The sequence below is a fragment of the Corythoichthys intestinalis genome, chromosome 14 (genome assembly GCF_030265065.1).
Source record: "Corythoichthys intestinalis isolate RoL2023-P3 chromosome 14, ASM3026506v1, whole genome shotgun sequence".
NCBI lineage: Eukaryota > Metazoa > Chordata > Actinopteri > Syngnathiformes > Syngnathidae > Corythoichthys > Corythoichthys intestinalis.
Window position 1 is genome coordinate 33,546,318 of NC_080408.1, and position 25,124 is coordinate 33,571,441.

The 25,124-nt window shown below is 39.2% G+C and overlaps 1 protein-coding gene across 1 annotated transcript; it reads right to left on the reverse strand.

The window, feature by feature from the left end:
- Positions 1–24,504, reverse strand: LOC130930299 (plasminogen activator inhibitor 1 RNA-binding protein-like). Its single transcript, XM_057858161.1, has 9 exons — positions 24,124–24,504; positions 17,138–17,342; positions 16,923–17,063; positions 13,575–13,646; positions 10,145–10,219; positions 8,506–8,683; positions 6,944–7,009; positions 6,642–6,827; positions 1–1,514 (listed from the first exon to the last, which is right to left on the reverse strand). The coding sequence occupies exons 1-9, from the start codon at positions 24,377–24,379 to the stop codon at positions 1,455–1,457; spliced, it is 1,239 nt and encodes a 412-aa protein (XP_057714144.1). The 5' UTR covers positions 24,380–24,504; the 3' UTR covers positions 1–1,454.
- Positions 24,505–25,124: the final 620 nt, after the last annotated feature.

The window sequence follows — 25,124 nt, forward strand, 5'->3', positions numbered from 1 at the left end:
TTTTGAGTATTTTACAAGTCTAAAGCAATTTATTAGAACAGGGATGTTTGCACAAAGTTTAACCGCCATGTGGCTCAAACAGTCATACGAGGAAGGGGGAAGAAAAAAAATAAAATAAAATAAAAAGCTTCAGCAGCCACCTGTACCAGTGTTTCCCAGCAAGTCGGAACAGAGCACTGCATTTAAAAGTACAACAGAGTACTCTTAACTTTGCTACACTTCAGCTTCTCCCATTGACCCACTTCATTTAAAATAAGACACTTGCTGACAATGCTAACACAGGTGGCTCAACAAGTTTACATTCTGTAGATCAAGATTGTTCTACAACGACAGCAGACATGCAGTAGTGCTGCTGCACTCATAAAATAATAATAAAATACACAACAAAATATGGTCTTTAGAAATGGGTGGGATTTTTGAGATGTGGTGGACATTACACACTTTCCCAAGTTGCCATCTTAACAGTTTTAACTACTTTAGGCGAGAACTGCTGACGGTTTTGACCACGCGTAGCAGACAAATACTTTCAAGGTATCTAGAAATCACACATACAGTCACACATTCTTAACATTTGAAATAAAAATAAACGCATTTGCTTAGTGGTCCTGAATTTACAAGTAGTACAGTCCGTATGAGCTAAGAGGACCAGCCTAAAGATACACACCCCGCAAATAGGCGGCACATCTGGATCAGAGGATACAAAGCATGACTAATCACCGGTCCACCCCAAAAAAGGCAAACTATCCCCAAAAAATGTAACAATAATAATAATAATAATTTCAAAAAAAAAAAAAAAAAAAAAAAAAAAAAAAGGAAAAGAGGCATTTACTTTCACTGCACAACGAGCAGAAAAATACCAAGTTTTTTTCTTTTTAGGATATCCTGGTTTCCTAGTTGCCCGTCCTCATTTTGTGCCTCTCAAAAGGAGATGGGTCGTCAGGATAATGACACTTTTCAAATGCAACTGAAGTCATACTTCAGATATCCTACACACGTTTCATATGTAGTGTCGTGTTGTGTGTTGTTACACTGGGAGGGAAGAAAAGCACTCCAGGTCAAAGTCTTCTAGGACCCCATGATACTGGTTGCCAAGATACTCACACATGAAACCTCAAAATCGCAAAAAGGCATAATTTCAAGCAGCACAAACAAACTTCAAACTCCGTGAATTATGCATAATCTTTAGGGGAGAAAAAGGAATGAAAACATCCTTGTTTTCATGTTTCAAAATACAAAATGTCACTGTAACAAGAGGTCCTTTTCCCACTTTTTTTGTCTTCATCATATTTAAAAGAGCTCAAATTTAAGTCCTCTGGTGGTGCAAGTGGCTGTCTTTTTTGTCGCAATTTTTTTTTTGTTCTTGAAATTTCTTAAATATGAGAAGGTGGTAAACATGCAGGCCTTGTAAATTTGAGGGGGGGCTGATGAATGGGTTGTTGGTGAAAGGGTAGCCTTCAAGCCAGGGCGGGGAAGGCCTCGGGGTCATCCACGTTGGGAACAGACACGCCGCTTGCCTGGTGGAAAAACGAGATGTTGTTGGAATAATAATAATAATATTAATTAAAAAAAAAATACAACTCATTGAGGCCTGTCATCCACATACGTGGATATCGCATTATATGTTAAGTCGGCCACAATGCTAATTTTTGGTATGAAGTGGCCTGCATGACAAAAAAATAAATTTTATTTTAAAATTATCCATCATCATCATAATAATAATAATACATCATCATCATATTTTTATATCATTTGCATAGAATGTTTTCATGAAAACCGGTAAATAATTTTACAATTAAATTTTTAAATAAAAACTAAATTAATAGAATTAATATAAATAAATACAGTGGTATGAAAAAGTATCTGAACCTTTTGGAATTTCTCACATTTCTGCATAAAATCACCATCAAATGTGATCCGATCTTTGTCAAAATCAAACATTAGTAAGATAAGTAAGTAAGTGAACTAGGCATGTGCCGGTATGAGATTTTGACGGTACGATAACCGTGAGCAAAAATACCGCGGTTTCACGGTATTGCAATTATAGCTCCCCAAAATTTTGAGATGTATAGGTTAAAAAAAAAATTTTTTTTCCCCCATTGAACAGGATTTTTTTTTCAGACCATAGTTGCAAATTGGAACATGAATATATTGTTAAAATAAATAAATTATCAATAAAAAAATATTTGAAATAAAATAAATACAACTTATAGACTATACTCACAGCCACAGCTCAAGTTGCACAAGATTACAGCAAGAACAAAATAATTTCTATAAAGTAAAAACACTTCTGAATAAAATTTTAAAAAATTTATACTGCATGACTTTTTTTTGAGGGTGGAAAAGCTTAAGTGAAGTTTCGCCATTTTCAGCCACTGTGTCAACTCTAGTCTACATGATGTCATGCCTTTGTGTTAAAAAGAACATAAGGAATTCATAAGTTAGGTAAAAATGTATAAGTTAGTTAAAATGTCAATATTGTTGTGGAAAGGTTTCATCTAAAAAAAAAAAAAACACACATTGGGAGTGAGACCTCACCTTGATCCAGCGAACGTGGATTTGTGCTTAGGGCAAGATCATCGTTCGCAATTAGCGATCTTTGATGCTATCACTTTTTCCCCTTCATTCAAGCGAATCAAGCTTGTTTTCTCACTCTGCGGCTGTAACACTCAACGAAGTTGCTCTCCCAGCTGAGCCTAGGCTAACATTCATCTTTGTAAGCTTTTACTTAGTTTGTATATTGAATTTGAAAGGAAAATGTGTGTTTTGTTTTTGGCGAACTTTTTCCATGTTGCTAATCTGTGGAAGCTACTCACATGGAAAAATCTAATTGTACAACATTTTAAATGTATTCATTTTGTATATTAAACTTACCACGATTTGAGAGCTCAATAAATTGAAGAACAGTATGCCTCATGTTTGGAGTAATTGTTTTTGGGTTAGCTGGCTGTGTAGCCGATAGCATCACTCTCACACACAGCAACAAACGGGAGGGGGTGAGCGCTGCTGCGCCAAGCCGCTTCTGGCTGCATTTTTGACACAAGAAAAATAGCGAATACCGTCCTACGGTCTGACGGAAAATTTTAGTGGTTTTGAAACCGCGACGTTTTCACACCATGGTAAACCGTGAAACCGGTAACCGGCACATGCCTAAAGTGAACCATCACATTTAATATGTGCCAACCCCCACTTTGGCAGCAATAACTTCAACCAGACGCTTCCTGTAGCTGCAGTAGTCTGGCACATCGATCAGGACTAATCATGGCCCATTATTCTCTAGAAAACTGCTGTAGTTCAGTCAGATTCCTGGGATGTCTGAAATGAATCGATGTCTTTAGGTCATGCCACAGCATCTCAATGGGGTTCAAGTCTTGACTTTGACTTGGCCACTTCAGAACGCGTATTTTGTTCTTCTGAAACCACTCTGAAGTTGATTACTTCTGTGTTTTGGATCATTGCCTTGTTGCAGCATCCATCCTCTTTTTTAGCTTCCACTGTTTGACAGATGGCCTCAGGTATTCCTGAAAAACATCCTGGTAAACTTTTGAATTCATTCTTCCATTAATGATTTCAAGTTGTCCAGGCCCTGAGGAAGCAAAACACCCCCAAATCATGATGCTCCCTCCACCATACATCACAGTGGGGATGAGGTGTTGAGTTTGGTAAGCTGTTCCATTTTTTCCAACATGACGTTGTGTGTTACTCCCAAACAATTCAATTTTGGTTTCATCAGTCCACAAAATATCTTGCCAAAAGTTCTGTGGCGTGTCCAAGAGCCTTTTTGCGAACATTAAACGAGCGACAATGTTTTTTTTTTTTAGACAGCAGTGGCTTCTTCCGTGGAGTCCTCCTATGAACACCATTCTTGGCTATAGTTTGACATATAGTTGTTGTGTGCACAGATATGTTAGATGATAAATAATCGATCCAAACAAAGAAAATTTTAGGGAAAAAAAAAAAAAGTTTAAAAGGGTAAATATTTGAAAATCTCAACCACTCCTTGATGTCTGCGATTTCTGCGTCGTGACCATTGTTATATTACCATGTTTCACCCATAAAATCCCCCCAAAATCCAGCTGTGTCCATTCACAGCTGCGCCTTAACACTCAGTGATACAAGCTACATGGAGTTTTTGGATCGAAACAAGGTCAGTGCGCGATATTTTGTTGTTAAAAGTCATGGCGTCTTTAATTCTGCTTATCAGCTTGTAGAGATCGCAAATCACTGCGACCTTTAACGTACATTTGAGACAACAACTCTACTGAGGTTCTGGATTAAAGTCATTTCGGAATTTCATGATATCGCAAGGAGAGCACTGAAAACTGTGCTACAATTTCCAACATCGTATCTTTGTGAAGCGGGCTTCACTCACTCTCCCATCTAGGGACCATCTCGTCTCAACGAAACAAGCTCGGGCTTCGCACTGATTCAGCGGGTGAGTTGTATTTTCCCTGCACTTAACACAACGGGGCCAAAAACAAATGTTATTTTATATTTGCTGTATTTTTCTGCCGCACATTGCCGGTGTTCTGACAAATTTGCATGCACGTAACGTTTAAAATGACCGTGAATGCAGCGATTCCAATGTACACACTACAAACTTTCTTTAAAGAAAGGAATATTAACTTATGTTTGCCATGTTAGTTGCACACAACAACTGCACGCAGCTCTCTCACTTAACGACTTTGCTGTGTCGTTAAGCATTAATTTACGCCATTTTCGTGTTGCACATGTATGTTTATGATGTAAATAGTTTTTTAGCACCGTTGGATAACAGTGAGATTCCAACTGAATATTAAAGAGCTTTTTTCACCGCCGCAAAAGCTTTGGGAGCAAAATTTGATAAGGGTGCAAAATTTGACAGAATACCCGTCTGTGAAAAAAAAAAAAAGACCCAAATCACACTGGTTCGTGGTGCAAAAAATGTTGGAGACTCCTGCTCTAGGGTTCTGTTTTACCTCTCTGAGTATTCTGTGCTGAACTCTTAGTGTCATCTTTGTTGGGTGGCCACTCCTTGGGAGAGAAGCAACCTTGCCAATCTCTCTCCATTTGTAGGCAACTTCTCTGACTGTCGATTGATGAACATCCAGACTTTTAGAGATGGTTTTCTATCCTTTCCCAGCTTTATACAAATCAACAATCCTTGATTGCAGGTCTTCAGACAGCTCTTTTGACCGAGCCATGATGCACATCAGACAATGCTTCTCATCAAGACAATTCTTACCAGGTGTGTGTTTTATAGTGGGCAGAGCAGCTTTAAACCACTCATCAGTGATTGGGCACACACCTGACTTAAATTGTTTGGTAAAAATTGGTTTCAATTGCTCTTTAAGTCTCCTTAGGCAGAAGGTTCATTACTTATGTTTACCCCTTCTGTCATTGTTGAAAACCTTTTGGGTGGTTTTAGTTAAAGCAGACACTGTTTTCCACATCTGTGTGATTTTGACAAAGATCAGATCACATTTGATGGTGATTTTATGCAGAAATGTGAGAAATTCCAAAAGGTCCAGATACTTTTTCAGATATTTTTTCATACCACTGTACACTCTGGTTTACCAATAATGAGAAAAACAAAAATTCCCTTCGAAATGTTATAAGACTTAACTTATTAACACACATTGACAACGACAGACGTCCCATTCATTTAAACTGGGAGGACTTGCTGTGAATGCTTTCACTTCAGCGCCATTGACGGCAGTAGACACAGTCAAAACGGCTTGGACGCCCAGCGCCGTCAATGGCAGCCAATGAGTTAATTAGTGCTGGAACAATTAATCGTATACTCGAGAAATTCAATTACAAAAAAGCTTCGAGTCAATTTTTTCTGCTTCGAGGATTTGTTTAATTAGAGTGACCTTGTATAGTTTGTTTTGAAAGTGTTGAATTAAGTTTTATTTATTTGGGTGGATACACTGCCCCCTAGTGGCAAGAGTGAATATGAGATAACTCATCTTAAATGGCTGAATCCAGCTGCTCCGTGTTAAGACTAACATAAGCTACGTTTTAGTTTGAGCTAATATGTTTGTTTACGCATTCGTTGTTTAGTTTAGAAGTATATCCATCAGTTTTATATCCATCAGTTTTTTGTGGGAATATGTTTTTGAACGATTTGTTCAGAGCATTGTAAAAAAAGTTAGCATTTTATAGCATGAAAGCTAGTGGATTTTTGCTTTGCAAGTTAGCAAATTGTTCTGTTGTTGTACATAGGTCCTCATTTATTAATATCGTTTGATGCTAAGTTCAGGTATTTTATTTCTAAATGCGTTTATTGCTCTTGTGAAATGAAAGTGCAATTCTGCAGTTTGAACAAACACTCAGAAATTGTATTGAGTGTTCACATTTAATGCTCTTTTGAAAGTGTAATCTTAGCAAGCCAAAATAAATATTACATATTGTAAAAGTTGTTCTGCTCTGCAACGCATTAAATGATCGTGATCAGATTACTCGATTATTCAAATTAACTAATTAATAGATTGATTGATTACCTAAATAATCGATAGCTGCAGCCTTAGAGGTAATTGAACAGACGTCTAATTCATTTGAATTGGAAGGTCAGTTCCACAGCAGCTTTTCCACATGGTTGCTTCTACTCGCTAAGTATCATCATGCTGTTGTGAGCACATTTTCACCTTTGTGAACTTTACCTTTTCAGAGCGTCCTCCACCACGCGCCGGTCTGCCGCCTCCCCCGCCGCGGCCTCCCCTGCCCCCGCGAGGGCCCCCGCGTCCGCGACCGGGGCGGCCTAGGTCTCCGAAGTTAATCTCTAGCTGAGATGTGATATCATTGGCCGGTTTGCGAAAGTGGTGGTCGGAAGATTCGTCCGGAGTGCCCTTTGCGCAAAATATTTCAAGATCACATTCAGAGTAAATCAATGTTTATACACAATTTTAATTTCACAACATAGCAACAGTCACTATGTATGAATATGAGCATTTTTACAAATCACCTTTTGGTACAGAGTTTGTGCGTCTACTTCAGTTTCTGTGGTGTCAATCAAAGCTCCGACAGGCCTCTGAAAAGACAGGAAATATTAATGCAGTTTCACAATTCACATCCATGGATAATTGAACTCCATTGATCATAGTAAAAGTCAAAGCTGTGGCTCTTTTTATCCTTCTGGGGTGAATTTAGCGCATCTGAACGAAAAGATGGGATGTCTATCACTGCCAATCCAGCCAAATAATTTTAAAAATAACTTAAAAGCAGTTACAACAGTAGGAAGATAGTTGAGCCGTTCCCTTAGTTTCAATGATATAGGTGGGGTAATGCCAAAATTACTGTGTGGTCAATGTAAAAACTGAATTGTCAATAGCAGCCAACGAGTTAAAAGGGCAAAGAACAACTAGTACAAATTACAGTTGCACCGATTGGTATATGTACCGATACAGCACTAAAAGCACGTCACCGGGATTGGGGAGTACCAAGAAATAATGTGCGGATGTTGTGCAATATACTCTTATAAATTAGTTGCTAATTAATTTGATAATAGATTTTTGCCGGCAGCTATTAGCAGCCTGGTTTGGGCTTTTTGTTTGTGTGTAATGTAAGGCAGCTCGCCAGTGATAAAAGCAAGAGAGAGTTCACTGCTATTCTGCTACATTCAGGTTGGGTTGTTGAATCAATAACTTTATGAAGTCTTGAGTTAGATTGTCTGTTTTGTTGTTAGCTCTAGTGTGCCTCTATCAGAGGTGAACCCAATTGTATTGTTTGTGGATGAGATTTTACTACTTAGCTAGTTAGCGATTATGCTAATCAGTTTCTTAGTGTCCAAGTCACAAACTCCCATTCAAACTGTAAATTGTGCTTTGAAATTGGATTTGGATTGTAGTTCTTGAACAACTGGTTGATAAAGGAAACTGATTCATTAATGCCTGCCTCCTCCTTATTCGATTTTGTTGTTTAGTTTGTTTAAAGAAAATAAATGAGTCACTGATACAATTTCTATCAGCGCTTTGCCCACAAGATAAAATGTCAATCAGCAGCACTTTATAAAAAAAAAAAAAAAAAAGCTTATTATTACGTCTTTTTTGTGTACTGAGAAATTATTTTCATGTTTTATACTCAGAACCTTAATGAAAAACTTTAACAAGTTTTATGTACTTAAAACGGTATAGTTGTAGACAATAGTATAGTTAAGTCAGGAAGCTGTAATAAAATATTATTTTGGAGGGAAATAGTCATCCATTTTGTCTTCATTGTTACTTGCAATATGCCTAAAGCAACTTTAAGTTCAATTGTGAACTCAATTGAAAAAAAAACAGGGATATTTATCTGATTAATCGATTAATTAATAGTCCGATTAACCAATTAAAAAATAATCGTTAGATGCAGCCTAAGCTAAACGTTATGCAAAATTGTTGGCAATAGCATGCAATACATAGTATTGTTTTCAGTTTTTCATTCATCTGTAAACAAATAAAAAAAGGTTGACAAGCCAATTTATTGCTATGCACATTGCAATATCTTTGTCATATTGTATCATATTTGAAAAAGCTTCAAGACACTCACATCTTCACTCTTGGACTTGTGCAGAACGTATCCTTTTTTCCACTGACTGTCCGCTCCCTCGTTGGGCTTGCGGATGTTGAATTCCACCTTGGTGCGCTCTTTGTCTTGCATGGCCTTCCACTCATCTAGTGTCATCTCTCGTGGACCTTCGGGTTTGACTTCTTCCACTTCGTTCTCCCTGCGGAGTACAGCCGGGCGGTTTACCAAAAATTTACCAGGACACAGATGGTTCATGATGACCGACGTAATTTTGACCATGTGGGTAAATTCGTTTCTTTAATGAAACGAATAATAGTCTTTTTAGCTCGCTTTGACCATGTGTTGTTCGGCTATGCTCATTCCCCTCTAAGAAAGGAGCCAGTGTGCTGACATGTGACGTCCACTGGCTATCAGAAATCAAATTAACAGAAGCCCGGTACGCTAATGCTAGCGGCTAACGCTACAAGTGAACGAGATGGAGACGGTTAATAGTGAAACAGCTACTGGAAGCCAGGCCACAGGCATTTCAAGTATAGCATTAGTCGACGCTCATTGTGTGGTTTTGGTGCCAAGACAGAACTCTACGTAGGATGTCTGGAAAAATATTTGGATTCGAAAACGACAGTCGCAATCACCATCTGTGACAACGGCTCAAACCTTGTCGAAGCGGCTGAACTTAATTAGTGGATTGGGCACGGACTGCATTTAGCAATAAGTGTGTATGTGTGTGTGATTTCTCTGATAGCTGTTATGATGGTACAGTATTCAGCATAAACTATAATTCCACATTGTAGCCTATAATAAGACGGGTTAATGACCATAACAATTTTTCTGTATGTGCTCTCTTTATTCTGTGTCATTACTGCCACCATAAAATCTTAAATATTTCATTGGCATTAGAGCATTATAGCTTAATATGTCTGTGTGGGTGGGAGGGTGCATATGTGTGCACGTGCATTTCAGAAAATGCTATGGAAAAAAACCCTAAAACCTTGAAGTTAACACTTGTATTGCGTAGCAGCCATTAATAATAAGTCGTCTGATACTCGTCCTCTTTTTGAAATGTATTGTTCAAGCCCGTCTTGCTGTAAGTAATTTGTGTTAAAATGACATTTTTGCACGGTGGCCATATTGATATTTGTAACGTTCAAGTGATAGAAACTGTTATAAATGTTCATACTTGAATGCTTATTGTTTACAAGATATTTTTATATACTGAATGTTTACACTGCATGTACAATTGTTAAATATGTTAATTTAAAAGCTGGTAAATAAATCAACGAGAAACTGTTAGTTTGTATTTCATGCATTGATTCAGATTTTCATATTATATAACAGCCTGCTTGGGAGAATTTATCCTAATTTATCGTTATTGAGGTAAATCTGCTCTTTTACCATGGTAATTACTTAATGCCATATCGCCCAGCCCTACTGCGGAGCGGCGGTTAGTTATCAAACCCAACTTTCCTCTTAGATCTTAACATGCAAATCCAGAAATACAATTTGAGAGCGAGAAATAACAGCTGAAAAAGGCAGGTGGCAAGTGTGGACACAACAGAGGTGTCAAAGCTAGTCAAGCTGATTTAGGAGAACTCCCACATAGAAATGCCATCGATATCAGGCAGCAAGAGGACGTCTCTATCAGCAAGTAAACACTCACTTGTTCTCAGAGCCAGCAGGTGCCTGTTCTTCTCCCTCTGGAGTCGTCTCAGCAGCAGGAGTTGGTTCAGTTACACTAGAAAAACAAAGCTGCGTTCACACCGTTTTTTTCCTCGTCGCGCAATGGGTTCCATTACAAAGTCAATGTAATGACGCGTTGAAGCGCGACAGACAGCCTCGCGACGGTCAACACGCGTCATGTGTGATGCGATGTCGCAAGTTTGACCAGATAAGCCGTGCAGATGCACAAAAATCAACAAATGCAGAGACATTCGCCTATATTTTCAGGATCAATAGCAATATTTAACATACATAACATATATATGTTTTTTTCCCGAAATAGCGGCTTAATTTATTTAGTGCAATTTTGACATAGGTTTTCATTCAATCATTTTCCATGCCACTTTTCCTCACGAGGGTCGCGGAGGTGCTGGAGCATATCCCAGCTAACTACGGGTTTTCAAGAAAAAAAAAAAAAAAATCAATTTTCACATCAGAAACTTAATACTTGAGGAAAGCATGCAGAATTCTCTGAATTTTACGCCACAAAAGTTATTTAGGTTGAAACTTATTTAGGTTGAATTCCGATGTCACTATAGTCTCAGCTCATCTTGCCGGTTATCCGGCCCTCATCCTTTATAGATTGAAATGTTACATTAAATAAAACACGTAAAAGCCCAATTTTTTTGTATGGATGAAGAAATTTCTAAGTTACTATTTTTTTTTTGCCAAAAAACGGGCAGTTGGCTGAAAATTACCTGATTATTTGAATGTGAAGTTACACTATTGTGTAAGGATATAAAATCCACCATGGCGGCCATCACAAAATAAAGAGCTTTCCAAGTTGAAAATTCTTGCAAATAAATGCGTAGATCCCAGAATTTCTATAGATAAGAACATAAAATAGTCTAGATTCTTGGTTAAAAGCAAAAAACTGCGCAGTTATCCTTCATTTTACGGAAATATTTCAAGTTTTTCCATTCATTCATTTTTTTCACGTTTCAAAGTGCATGCATGGTGCTATTTTACTGTATATCATAATTACCTTGAATCCTTGACCAAACCACTCGAGACCCCCCTGCCTGCTTGTATGCACTAATACTTTCGTCCTGTTTCCACCTAAATTCGGCGTTAGAATGTAGCATGGATTTGAGTTTATCGCAGTGAAAGCTGCCACGAGTCGACGCTCTGCCTGGCCCGGCCCCCTACGGGATGCCGTAGCACAATGTTTGTAGGACCCGTCTCGTCAACTAATAGTGAAAACTACCGTAATTTTTGGACTATAAGTCGCAGTTCCTTTTCATAGTTTGGCAGAGGGTGCGTCTTATACTCTGGAGCGACTTATGTGTGATTACTTCCAGTTTGGTAAGGCAGACTTCTCTCTCGCTAACTTTTTAAAAAAATAAATATGTATTCATATATTTATACTAAAATGATGTATGAATGTTAAGTAAAATAAATAATTTGGATAAAAAATAGAGAAGGCGCTGTGCATGCCTGCGCACGTGAACGCAGCGGCTCTCTTTTCAATCTTCCCCTCCCGCGCCCTGCGGCGCACTCCGCGAGCATCCTGGTATTTCCTTTTCGATATGGAGCAGCTATAGGAGTGAAAAACAACCGCGATAAGAATGGGATATGGAAAGGATTCAAATTGATTGTTGAGTTTGCTATTCGGAAATCTGTGTCTGCTCCGTCTTGGCCATGTAAGAAATACTGAAATATTGCTAATCTGGCACGCAAAAAGAAAACCGAGCATTATCAGGCTGATCCTTTTCTCCATTTTACTTTTTTCTTTATGACTGTGGTCAAGCCCACCCCTTGCGTAAAAGCCAAGTTCGAACCAAGCGCTAACGCTAATGCAGAGCTGTTGTTGATGCCCTGCCTGCTGCTCTTGCTCTTCACTGCCGTAATTGCTAAATGAATTCCGATTTGGGAGACTTGACAGTTCAGACGGCTCCCACATTCTGGAAAAATGTGGCCCAGATCAGATTTAAACCACATATGAAAGTGACACAGGTTGGATTTGAAATGGTCCACTTCTATGCGACTTGTGCAGTTCAGACTGTAAACTTAATGCCTCACTCGAGTCGGAAAGACACGAAAAAATCAGATTCGTGCATTAAGACCAGCAGTATGAACCAAGGCTTATTGGAATTGTGTCTTCATTCTTCTTTGTTTTTCCCCTAATTTATTATATTTTGGTTTCTTTCATTTTTTTCAAGATTTATTATTTTTTTTCAATTAATCTTATTTAGATTATCTTTATTACTCATGGTTTTAAATGTGTTTTTTAAATTATCTTTTTTTATTACCATTTAAATACAGTGGTACCTCGACATACGATCGCTTCGACACACGATCTTTTCGACATCCGACGTAAAATTTGTAAAATGCTGGAAATACGACGACATCACAGCACCGGAGACAGACGCATGGCTGACTTTTTTGTGACAGAAATCAACACAGGTTTCAAAAAGGTTGGTTCAGGTGGTGAAACAAGGAAAAAGATGACGCTTACCTTCTAAATGAAGATGCAAATTATAGAGAAATACGAGCGTGGGGTGCGCATCCGTGAACTGGCTCAACAATACATCTCCACGGTCCTCTTCCGACCACCGTTCGCCAGTCTTTACAAGTTAAGTTAAAAATTATTATTGTGGTTACATTGTCTCTGAAATCGCCAGCTTTGTCAGGTTTTTATCATTTATTTCAGAACTTATCCAACACAAAACGCCTGCTGTCCGCCGCAATTGACTGTGTACTCAGGAAAACATTGAAAGCGAAAGTAAACTCAACCGCACTGCTCCTCTCTCTTGTCACGTCAGTCAGGTACAAAAAAAAACAAAAAAAAAACGTCCGCCACATTAGAACCTGATTCGTTACATTATTACAGGAATTATTAATATTATGATTTTTATTAATATTTAATGTGTTTTGCTATGTGTAATTGCCATTTGTAATAGTAACAGCAGTATTTATTAAGGATTTAGTGTAGGTTTTTAGGCTGTGGAACAAATTAATTCCATTATAATGTATTCGTATGGGAAAATCCTGCTCGACATACGACCATTTCGACTTACAAACAGGGCCCTGGAACGAATTAACTTTTTATGAAGAGGTACCACTGCAATTGATTTATTTCCAAAATGGATCCTTCAATTCATTCATTTGTTTTATTGAAAGTTATTTGTATATATTACTTTTATTACCCATCACAAAATGCCGCAAGTTTGATAACCCTGTCCACTATGAATATAATAAAAACATTTAAGAAATAAATAAAAGTTTGATAGAAATAAAAGGCTCAAAGGTTTAATGACTAAAGCACGTACATTAATTAAGTGACAGCTACGGTACCCTTAAACACGTTACTACAGTCTTGCACCCCACAGTAATGTAATGAAGGAAAGTGTGTAGTGGCTTTTGCTTACCTGGTTTCTTCCTTCACATTTCCCCAATTGTGTGAGCTGCTGCTGCTACGCTTTTCCTCGCTTTTCTGGTTCCTGAGGCAAGACCATTCCAAAGGTCAGATAACACTTTTACACAAGTAGAATATGTTCATACTGTGTACCAGGGGTCTTTGGTTTACAACAATGTTATGTCTACTTTTACATCGTCACTATAGGCAGGGGTGCACATTAGTGGTCCGCATGCGCGCATGCGTACTGGACGTATACGAACGCGCTGGCCCTCAACGGTTTCCATACGCTTTTGCGTACCGATGGCTGACCACTGTATTTGCGGCGGACACGAGATAATCACTTCTCAAAATGTCGGAGGCAGGCCCCACTGAGTAATTATTTCCGTGTTCCCCCCACCCCCGTCAAAGGACAGACAGACGACAGAGATGTCACCGGAGCTACCGAAAAAAGGACTTTTGCTGAAAAGTGGCTGCAGGAGGTACCATAGCTAGAAGCAAATGATGCTCGCACAGATATGTGGTACAAAATTTGCCGTGAGAATCGCTGATAACGGCAGCGCATTTTATGTTGGGTCCAAGAATTTCAGCCATCCAAACTTTGAAATGCACGAAAAAAACAGCATGTGGCAATTAAGCAAACTATCGATGTCAGGCAGCACCCCACTCGCCCTATGGACAAGTGGCGGAATAAAGTTAATGAAGAGCAGCGCCATGCACTGACAAACGTGTTTTTGCTCGCATTTCACAAAGCTAAACATGCACGTTCAATGAGCTCTTATGAGGACGAGGACATCCCACTTTTACAAAGGCTTGGAGTTAATGTGGGTGCCGCATAATGCCCTTTATTTTGAATTAGTACTGCTTTTATGTTTATTTCTTTACATTTCACTTCAAAGTAATGGCAATTTTGTTGTGCCAGTTGATGTTAATCAGGCATTAATTGTTAATATAATTAATAAAAGGTATTTGGCTCTAACTAAAGCTTGTCATAATTTTATCGCATCAGGCGGGTCGGCTCTCAAGCTCAATGAGGACCAAGTCACATCTCCAGGTCCTCCTCTGAAAACCTGGGCAAAAAAAATATGTGCACCCCTGACTATAGGGCTACTTTGTATCCCAATAGACCCCAATCACGTGACGTCACAACTCCGCCCCTCTGACTGGTTCCGCCATATTGTCCGTCAGCTCGTCGTGTTTACATATTACCGCTATGTACATTCCTCCTATTACTGCGTGTTTTTCTGCTTGTCTAAGGAATCACCGCCTAGTAAACGAACCCAAAAACCTTCCTGACAATCGTTAACATTGATTAATCAAAATGGTGAAGGCATGTGTGGCGGTTGGTTGCAGTAACAGAGAAGATAAACGGTCATTTTAGAAGTTGCTGTGTGCCCATTGTTAAAAGGGCAAATCTCAAAAGCAGCATGGTTCGTTTATCTCGGTCCATGATGTGTTTGTGTCGACAGCCGTCAGACAGCGGCGAAAACATCAATATGATGCCAACACGAGACATCATCAGACGGAGACTACGAAGCTCTTCGCCACGGTCGCGCAGCAAGAAGGTGAGCGCAACAACAGGTGTTGTGCCGCCCTGCGTGAAATGTCCCCCCTGACGAGAGCGCCCACACGGAAACGACTTTCTTGTACCGTGAATATGTATTATTTTACTCTGATTGAACTAATAAATGTCATACCTGTGTGATTGTCATTGGGATATGGTCGTGAAAACCTGTAGACTAATACATTTCTATTCAAAGATGGTTATGTGGCCCAGTCCACGATTTGTTACTAAAATACAGTACTAATATTTTGTGTAATTTAATGATTTAAAACTGATCTTACAGACGTAAATCCATTACTGTAATGCATCCATGAAAACATTTGATGTTTTCACGTCAATAAAGCGTTATAAATAAGCGCTCCTGTCAGGGGGGACATTTCACGCGGGGCAGCTATTTTTCAGCACACACCGGCCCGTTGTCGATCAAGTTTCATTTTACAATCGTGACAACGGTGACGCTCAGCTGACTAAATGTCAGTTTATATTTCGGCCAGTGCCGATTTTGGGTACCCGACTCCTCATCGTGACATAAACTGGAGTATGATTGGAAATTTTGTGGTCTCAGGACGAGCTCTGACGCACGGGATGGGACAGGACGGGAGGAAACATCGGTTTGGGCATCAAATATGGATCTGGCGACTGGATCGACCGAAGCTTTTCCAAATAACGGATTTTATGCAACTCATCGAATATGTTTACAGTGTCTGAAAGCACCGGGGCTTCCATAATTTGCAAGTGAATCCACATTTAGAAACTACTACCAATGACAATACGACACACAATGACGGACAATATGGTGGCACAATACACCGATCACGTGATTGTGCGACGTTGGTGATTGGGGTCTATTGGTTATCGATATGCTCCCATCAACAATCAATTCGTGCTGCAATAATTAATCGATTAACTCGAGTAATTCGATTAGAAAAAAGCTTAGACTCCAATTTGTTTTGCTTGGAGGATTTGTTTAATGAGTGGTATTGTCATGGTTTGTTTTGAAAGTGTATGCATTTAGTTTTATTTATTTGGGTGGATACACTGCCCTCTAGTGGCAAAACACGCCTGGGATTCAGCTGCTCGCTGTTAAGACAAACATATAAGTTTTAGTTTGAGCTAATATGATTATTTATGCATTTGTAATTCATTTTAGAGGTGTATTTAGGAGTTTTTTTGTGGGAATATGTGTACGAACAATTTTTTAAGAGCATTGTAAAAACAAAAAGTTAGCATTTTATAACAATTAAGGTAGCAAACTTTTGCTATGCAAATTAGCTAATTTTTCTTCTGTTGTACTTTGATCCTCTTATTTCTTATACCGTTTGAGGCTAAACTCAGGTGTTTTCATTTATTTTTTAATGCATTTATTGCTCTTGTGAAATGACAGTTCAATTCTGTTCTGTTTTTTTTTTTTTTTTTTTTTTTTTTTACAGATCGTCGCGACAGTGCAAAAACATTGTATATTTTTCCCATATAAATAGCTAGTTTTTGTAATCGCCAAATTGTGAGATAATTGTTAAAATGAGCCTTGTATCACAAATCGTATCAGGAGGTGGCCAGAGGTTCCCACCCTTACTAGAATATGTAAGCAAGCATTTGTATTTACGTTAAACTTCAATTGTAGAATTGGAAACAGTCAGGAAGTCAGACCAAAAACAATTCTGGGGTTTTCTTTCACACTGTCAAAATACTAAGCGATTTTGATTTTTAACTTGTTTCATTTGTGAAACTGCTTCTCTGATTTTGCAGGGAAAAATATCTTAACTTGGGCTTCTGCCTGATTTCATTTTCACTACTTACGTTTTTTCAGTGCTGCTGTGTCTGTCAAAGTCTCGCTTGCCACGGGATTCAAAGCCTTCTCCTCGGCCCATGCCTCGCCCTCGTCCACCGCGCCCACCGCGGCCGCCTCCTCGCCCCCTCGGGGGCCGCTCTCCTGAAGGCCTGAAGGCAAGGAACAATCAAGAGAAGCTCCACATTGCTCTTTCATTCATCAAAACAGTGTCAGAGTTACTGACTTGTCTGCAGAAAAGTCGCCACCGCCGCCGACTCCTCCCTCAGGCTTTTCCTCGGCGGGCTTCTCAAAGCGTCGCTCGCGAGGAGGTCGGCGGTCTGGCCTCTTGTCTATGGGTCGTCCATCCCCTTGGGCCCCCTGATGCTGGGAGCCCTGATGGCCTTGCTGCTGCTGCTGCTGCTCCGGCCTTCGACCCACTCGCCGGATGCCTGTCAATCACACAAACAGGTGCACAGTCAGTGCTGAACTCTTCAGGTTAAAAAAAATATATCGTGAGGACACAAATGTTGATTTAGTCAATAAGCTAAACAGACTTTTATCTAAATATTTTCCTGCATTCGATCTTTTATATTTCATTTTGACCAACGACACTGATGATTTCTTTTCATAAATTGCAAATAATTAAGTTACTGATTTGGTTTGTACTCACTATTCAAAAGAGGGCTATATATCTTCAATTTCATGACATCACGATACAACACAATATTGTTTGGAAAACAACATTTGCCGGTATTGCATGGACTACCACAATTCGATTCAAGGGCCTTTGCGTGATTTAGGGCAATGTTAGGTAAAAATTTATCACAATCATTTACACGTCAACTAAGAGTGTGACAATATCTCGATACAGCGATAAATCGCGATATTTCACAACCCGATCGGTTATAGATATCCTCCCGCCAAGTATCGATACTTTTGTTTGACATATTGGCCATACAATGTAGTATGGATGCTTTAAACTGCTCAATTTTTGAGCAATTCCTTGGCAGTCCACTAGGGGCACTCAAGAGTGGCGGTTAAGATAAAGTGTGCTCAAGTCGTCTAGAGAAGAAGAGAGGAAGCTCCAAGTGGGTTGAAAAAAATAAAAAAGCTTCGTAAGAACGGTGGAGGAAAAAGTGAGAAAATTATTGCTACAAATCACACGCGTGGTGGTGGTGTTATACTTGTATAGCGCTTTTCCACCTTTCAAGGTGCTCAAAGCACTTTACACTACATTGCCATCTACCTACTGGTGACGCAGCACCAGGAGCAATGTGGGGTTCAGTATCTTGCTCAAGGATACTTAGGCGAGTTCATCAGGGACACACTTTAGATTTTACACCAACAAGAAAGGAAGTAAGGTGAACAAGGACTTTGCTGTATGCAAGAATTGTCTGACAAAAATAAGGTTCACTGGCAGCTGGTGACGAAGTGGACACCGGATTTCTTCACTGCTTCGCTTTCATCACTTGATGTAAGAAAGTTTTGCAATGTAATTGATTTTTTAATTTACATGTATTATTTTGATGACATTTGGTGTTGAATGATAAAAAAATAAACCAAACTGGATGAAAATGACTATCGAGAAAGCCTACAAGAATTTACTGATTTATTTGCTATTATTTGAAAAATACTTTCCATCTAATTTACTACACAAACTTATTACTGCCATTTTGAAATAAGCTATAAAAATGGTTTGCATACCTTCCAAGATATATAAGGTGATGTGCATGATAATTAATGTCGCCTACTTATTAAAAATAGGTAATTATAGCATTTTTAATTTCTATACATTCAATTCATTTTTAATTCATTGTTGTAACTTGTTTTTAAGGTGAGGAAGAATATGACTGACTGAGTCCGACATCTCAAACATTAAAGCAGATAGTGGAAGTGCTCAAACCAATGCTTTTGGCAACAAAGGTCGAAGAAAAGAGACCCACCAATATTATCATTGCCCTACTCCAAGCTCAAGTGCCGACACCTACAGCGCTGTTATATATATATATATATTTTAAAGATTTAAAACTAAAGAAATTAAGAATGCCATTATCCCTCCAAGAGATAACAGTGGTTGTGGATTGTTTCCTTTATATCTGCAGGTACACATTAGTTAAACTCTCTGCATGTTATCGGTTGGAACAAAATCCAGCACCCACTAGGGACTAGGCCCTTTCTGGAATCGGTTTGACACCTGTGACTTAGACAGTATTGTTTTCTATTTTGAAATATCTTTTTTTTTCATTTCAACATTGTATCGTAGAATATCATGTATCAAATTTCTGACCAATATATCGATAATTGCTGAATCGTGATATCGTGAGATAATCGTTATCGTGAGCCTTGTATTGAGAATCTTATCGTATCGTGAGGTGCCCTGAGGTTCCCACTCCTAATGTCAACTACAAGCAATAAATATTACAAAGCAATCTTGACTGTATTTTTTGACATTGTGGTTACTGAAATATTTTGGACATTTGAAAGAATACTATTCTTTTCAATAAAACAGCATATTTTAACAATGATAAGGCGGATCCGATTTGATTGGATTGTTGCTGAAAGCAATAGAAAAGACTAGAAATGTGCAGATTACCGGTTATAAAGTATACCGTAGTATGAAAATGTCAAGGTTTCAGAACCGCAAAAATTTTCAGTCATACCATCCCTACGGTATTAGCCACTTTTTATGTCCCAAAAATGCAGGAAGAAATCCCTCGCTTGCAGCTGCAAGGCTCAAACTTCCCCACTGCTTTTTTAGCTCAGTGAGTCAGCTATGCTACACGAGAGCTGGAGGTGTTAAACTCCTGAACTTTTTCTCATCGAAGAAAACGAAATCGCTGGTATGGGAATACTTCGGCTACAGAAAAGTTAATGACCAAACGACATGTAAAACATGCATGTGGAGGGTGGCTGCCGAAGAGGCAATACCTCCAATATGATTTCCCATTTATACAAAATTAAATGCTAGTAAACACTGTCATCAACGTTTTCAACCACCTAAGAGAGTTAACTCCAGCGTGTTTAGTGTGTCTAGCGGTGGTAAAACATGTGTTTTTTCTCTCTGGTAACTGTCTGCCTTGAGAAGGAGAGTGTGTGTATAATGTAAACATCATATGAGTCATACACACGTGCTTTTAGAAAATAACAAAATTACCGTGGTACCTCTACATACGAAGTTAATTTGTTCCAGGACCTTGTTTGTAAGTCGGGATGGTTGTATGTCGAGCAGGATTTTCCCATTAAAAAAATCATTATATTTCCATTAATTGGTTCCACAGCCCGGAAAGCTACACTAAATTATTAATAAAGACTGCATGTACTTTTACAAATGGCAATTACACATAGCAAAACAAAAAAATACCAATAAAAATCTGAATACAGTGGTACCTCGACATACGATCGCTTCGACACCCGATCTTTTCGACATCCGACGTAAAATTTGACTCGCCATTTGTTTCTACATCCGACGACATGCTCCAAATACGACGACATGACAGCACCGCAAACGAACGCATGGCGGATTTTCATGTGTGAGAAATCAACACAGATTTTCAAAACGTTGGTACAGTTGGTCAAACAAGGAAAAAAAGTGATGCTTACCTTTGAAATGAAAATGCAAATTATATAAAAATATGAGCGCTGGGGTGCGCATCCATGAGCTGGCTCAACAATACAGCTCCACGGTCCTCTTCCGACCACCGTTCGCCAGTCTTTCTAAGTTAAGGTGACAATATTATTGTGGTAACGTCGCCAAGGAAATCGCCAGCTTTGTCACGTTTTTATAATTTATTTAAGAACTTATTCAACACAAAACGTCCATTTCCCTCCGCGGTTTTCTGTGCTCTTGAGAAAACGAAAGTATTATCTCTACCGCACTGACCTATCTCACTGTGACGTCAGCCCCGCGGTGCGTTCAGGTACAGCAAAAAGTGTCCGCCACATTAGAATCCGATTCGTTACATTATTTACAGGAATGATTATTAATTAATAATAATAATAATAATAATAATAATAATAATATTATTATATCATTCCGATTTTTATTCATAATTTATTTGTTTTTCTATGTTTAATTGCCATTTTTAATAGTACCAGCAGTATTTATTAAGGATTTACTGTAGGTTGTTGGGCTGTGGAACGAATTAATGGACTTATAATGTATTCCTATGGGAAAATCCTGCTCGACATACGACCATTTCGACTTACAAACAAGGTCCTGGAACGAATTAACTTCGTATGTAGAGGTACCACTGTATTTATACTACTAATAATTCCTGTAATATTGTAACAAATTGGGTTCTAATGTGGCAGACCTTCTTTGCTGTACCTGATCGTAGCGTAGCGTAGCTGACGTGACAGTGAGATAGAGAGTGCGGTTCTATTTTACTTTCTTTTTTAAGTTTTTGTTGCTGGCGTAAACTGTAGCGGACAGTAGGCGTGTTGTGTTGCACAAGTTGATGGAATAAATGATTAGAAACCTGGCGAAGCTGGCAATTTCTTTGGCAATTTTACCACAATAACAATTGTTACCTTAACTTATTAAGACTGGCAAACGGAGATAGGAGAAGGACCGTCAAGATCGACATTCTACGAGCCAGTTCACGGATGCATAGAACATGCTCATATTTTTCTATCATTTCGATCTTTATTTCACTGGTTTTTATTTTCTCCACCTGCACTAACCTTCTTGGAACCAGTGTTGATTACTCTCACAAGAACATCCGCCGTGCATCCGTCTTGCGGCAAAACAAAGAAACTGCAGCGCTGTCATAAATCGTCGTCGGATGTAGAAACAAATGGCGAGTTGAATTTTAAGTCAGACGTCGAAAAGATTGTGTCGAAGCGATTGTATGTCGAGGTGCCACTGTATTTTTCTTCTGATGGTAATAATGTTGAGCTGTGGCTGTGGGTTTACGCTCACTTAAAGGACTGCATTTATTTTAATTTTATTTAGAATTTTTTCATTAACTTAACATTATAGTTTTGTTCCAATTTGCTAATATGTTTTGAAAAATAAAAGTCCTGGTCAATGGAATTTTTTCCCCTATTTTTTAAAACCCAGATAGTATCTCAAAGTCACACATTTTAGAGCTGTAATTGCAATACCGCAATACTGTGAAACCGTGATATTTTGGCTTAAGGTTATCATACTGTCAGAATATCATACCGGCAAATGCCTAGACAAGACCTAGTACAGAGGTCACGGAACCGCGGACCTCGGTCCGGTTCCGGACCCCCAAGCCGTCTCGACCGGATCTCAAGCTGTCCGGACTAATACACGTTGCAACAACAAAAATCATTTTTTTCTGCAGGTTTGCAGAGCGGAGGTGGGCAACAAACAAAAACCTTAGCGGTGACGCGCGTGAGCCAGCCAATGGGAGTGAAGCATTTGAAAGTTATTTTTAGAACAGCATGTCTCACACTCGCTTTCCAGAATCCGTGGAGTGACAGCCAAAAACTGAGCCGAATTAAGTTGGAGGAAGAGGCGAAAAGGTACGGCAAATGGCGTGCTCAAAACTACGCAAGATTGATGCAGAAAACAGAGCGTTTAAGGAGGAGCAGACCAACACATTTTTGTTCATTTTACCTGGCGGCAGCACAAGACCGCTATGCCTCATCTGTTCAGAGATGGTGTTCTGCCAAAATCTGCTACATCGGCGAAACGTCCTACATTAGTCGAATTTGACACCCAAAGTACTACCGTGCGTGCTAAACTTGTTTTGTTTGGATGCATACAGGCAGAACGTACTAAAAATGCCTTAAGAAAATACTTAAATGCAGTTATACCAAATAAGGATGGTTTAAATACGCTACATGACTAATGTGGTCAACTGCTTCAAAGCTAACACAAAAAAACACAATGGTTAAAAGTATGAGAGGGTAATACATGCAAGAAGTATTTTTGAGGCAATGAAAAGGCTCTAAAAAACTAAATAAAAACAAAAATAGTGAGTACTCGCCGCTTCTGACCGATGTGCGCATGTGTTCGAATGCTTGCGCAAGCGCGCTGAGTGTTGTGTAGACGTTTCGCCACGTAGTAAGGAATGGCCGAACAACGGTAGCGCTTGTAAAAAGCAGCAATTTGAAAAGGCACTATGAGACAAAGCACGCAGCTTTTTCGCAGTTTCCCTGTGAACTCTGCCATCCGTTCTCAAAAAATAGCGGAATGAAGGGCTCAATATGATCGCTTAATTATTTATTACTAATTAATTATTATTAAATATTATTTATTACTTACTATAAATTATTTTTTTTATATTTTATTTAAATTTTTGAATGTTGTAACTATCAACATGGCCACATAAAGATACGTTTGTATTTTTTGGATAAAAAGAAGCATTAAAAATATTTCCGGACCCGAGATTGCTGTAATTTTTTAATTTCGGACCCAGAGGATTTTTAATTCATGACCCCTGACCTAGTATAACTCCAAAAGTAATAAAATGCTAAAAGTATTTAAGTATGCAAATTGCTGGAGAAAATAATGTTTAAACAAGAAAATGATACGAAAAATGGGATAATATTTACTTCCAAGTAGTTCAAATTCTATATTCCTAAATTTGTTAATTTAAATGAGTAGATTTATGACCACTATCCAAGAGTGATGTCATACTGTATCAATTAAAATTAGGGGGAAAAACAAATAATAAAAGGTTTTTTAACGGCTGGAGCACTTGAATAGCGTGTCCATTCATTTCACAATGGGGAATTAATTTGAGATCGGAGTAACATGAGTTTACGAGCGTGGTCAAAGAATAAATTACACTTTAAAGGGTCCCTGGACTTAAAAAGATTGAGAACTCGTGACTATTTGAATTCGTAGAAGCAGCAGTTAACTACTTAAGTGTGTTAAGCTAGCACACGAGCGTAACTAAACACTAAAACACTGTTGCCGTTAAGTTTCCCACATTCATTTCAATGTTTTCTTAAACTCTGCAAGCTCCTTAACGTTTACATCGCACCGACCGAGTATCATCCGGACCAGCCCACGTTCCGACAGTGCGCGTCCAATGACGCGGGCTCAGCGGCATGTACTCGTCGCTGGTTATGACCCGATAACAACGGCCACGAGAGAAGGACTCAACCTCCGCGTGTCCTCTAACAAGCGGGCAGGATCCGCGTTGACCTCCCGCCGAGTGACGCTGTCCAGCAGCGGCTATCGTGTTAATGGCAGGAGAGCATCTCACCAGAATAAACACAGACGAACCGCGTGCGGGTGAGAGGATTTACCTTCTTTTTTTAGGGGAACCGGAGGCTGCGACTCCTCCTTTTTGTCCACGAGCGGGTTCTTCCTGTCCTTCTGCGACTCCCTCTTGGGTTGCTTGGCGGCTTGGGCAGCGCTCTTAGCGGAGCCAGCAGCGGCCCCCTCTTTTTTCTTGTTTTCGGCAGCTTTCAGAATCTCGGACGGGTCCGACTCGTCGTCCGGTAACTGGTCGAAGCGGTTAGTAACCACGCAGCCGAAGCCTTCTTGCAGGTGGCCGGGCATGATGGCGCCCCTTCAGCTGGATTCACCGCCGATTCGACGAGGCGCGATGCGAATAATTCGCTGGAAGCGGCCACAAGATGGCTGGGAGAGCGGCCCCTTCTCTTCCGGTGCGAGCAACATCCGGGATACGAGGATGCGCGCGCCAATCTGAACACGTAGCCGCGTACAATGTCTTTTTGACGTTATATAACAACGTGCAATAGTCAAAGTAGTGTAATCTGCTTTGTAATTTCCTACGAGGAGCGTTTCGCGCGGAAAGCGGTCACGTGACGAGAAAACGGCTTTTATTGTTTTTTATTAGACCGCCCTGGGGAGGTCTCAAAAACTTACTTGCTTTGTGAAATTGTGCCCGATAGGATTGCCAAATCGGAATGACAGATCACACTGTAAAACCAGCCCAATTCAATAAAAACGTGCCGTAATTACAACCCCTTGTTAAAAAAAAACTGTTTCCTTTGAATAACTCAATGTATATTTTTGTATTTTAACCCTTTATTGCCAAATGTATCACATTTCACACACCTAAAATTTCATGATTTTGAGACTAATTCAGAATTTTGACATTTCTTTTCGAAAAAAAGAAAAAAAAAATGGATACAAGTCAACACATGCATCTGCAGGTTCCATGAGAAAAAAAAACAGGATTTAGCAAGGGTTATAGATATTAGAGCGTATTACACATATTTATTTTGAGTTTTCTTTTTACCAATTTGAAAAAAAAAGGTTTCATTAGGACCTTATTTTT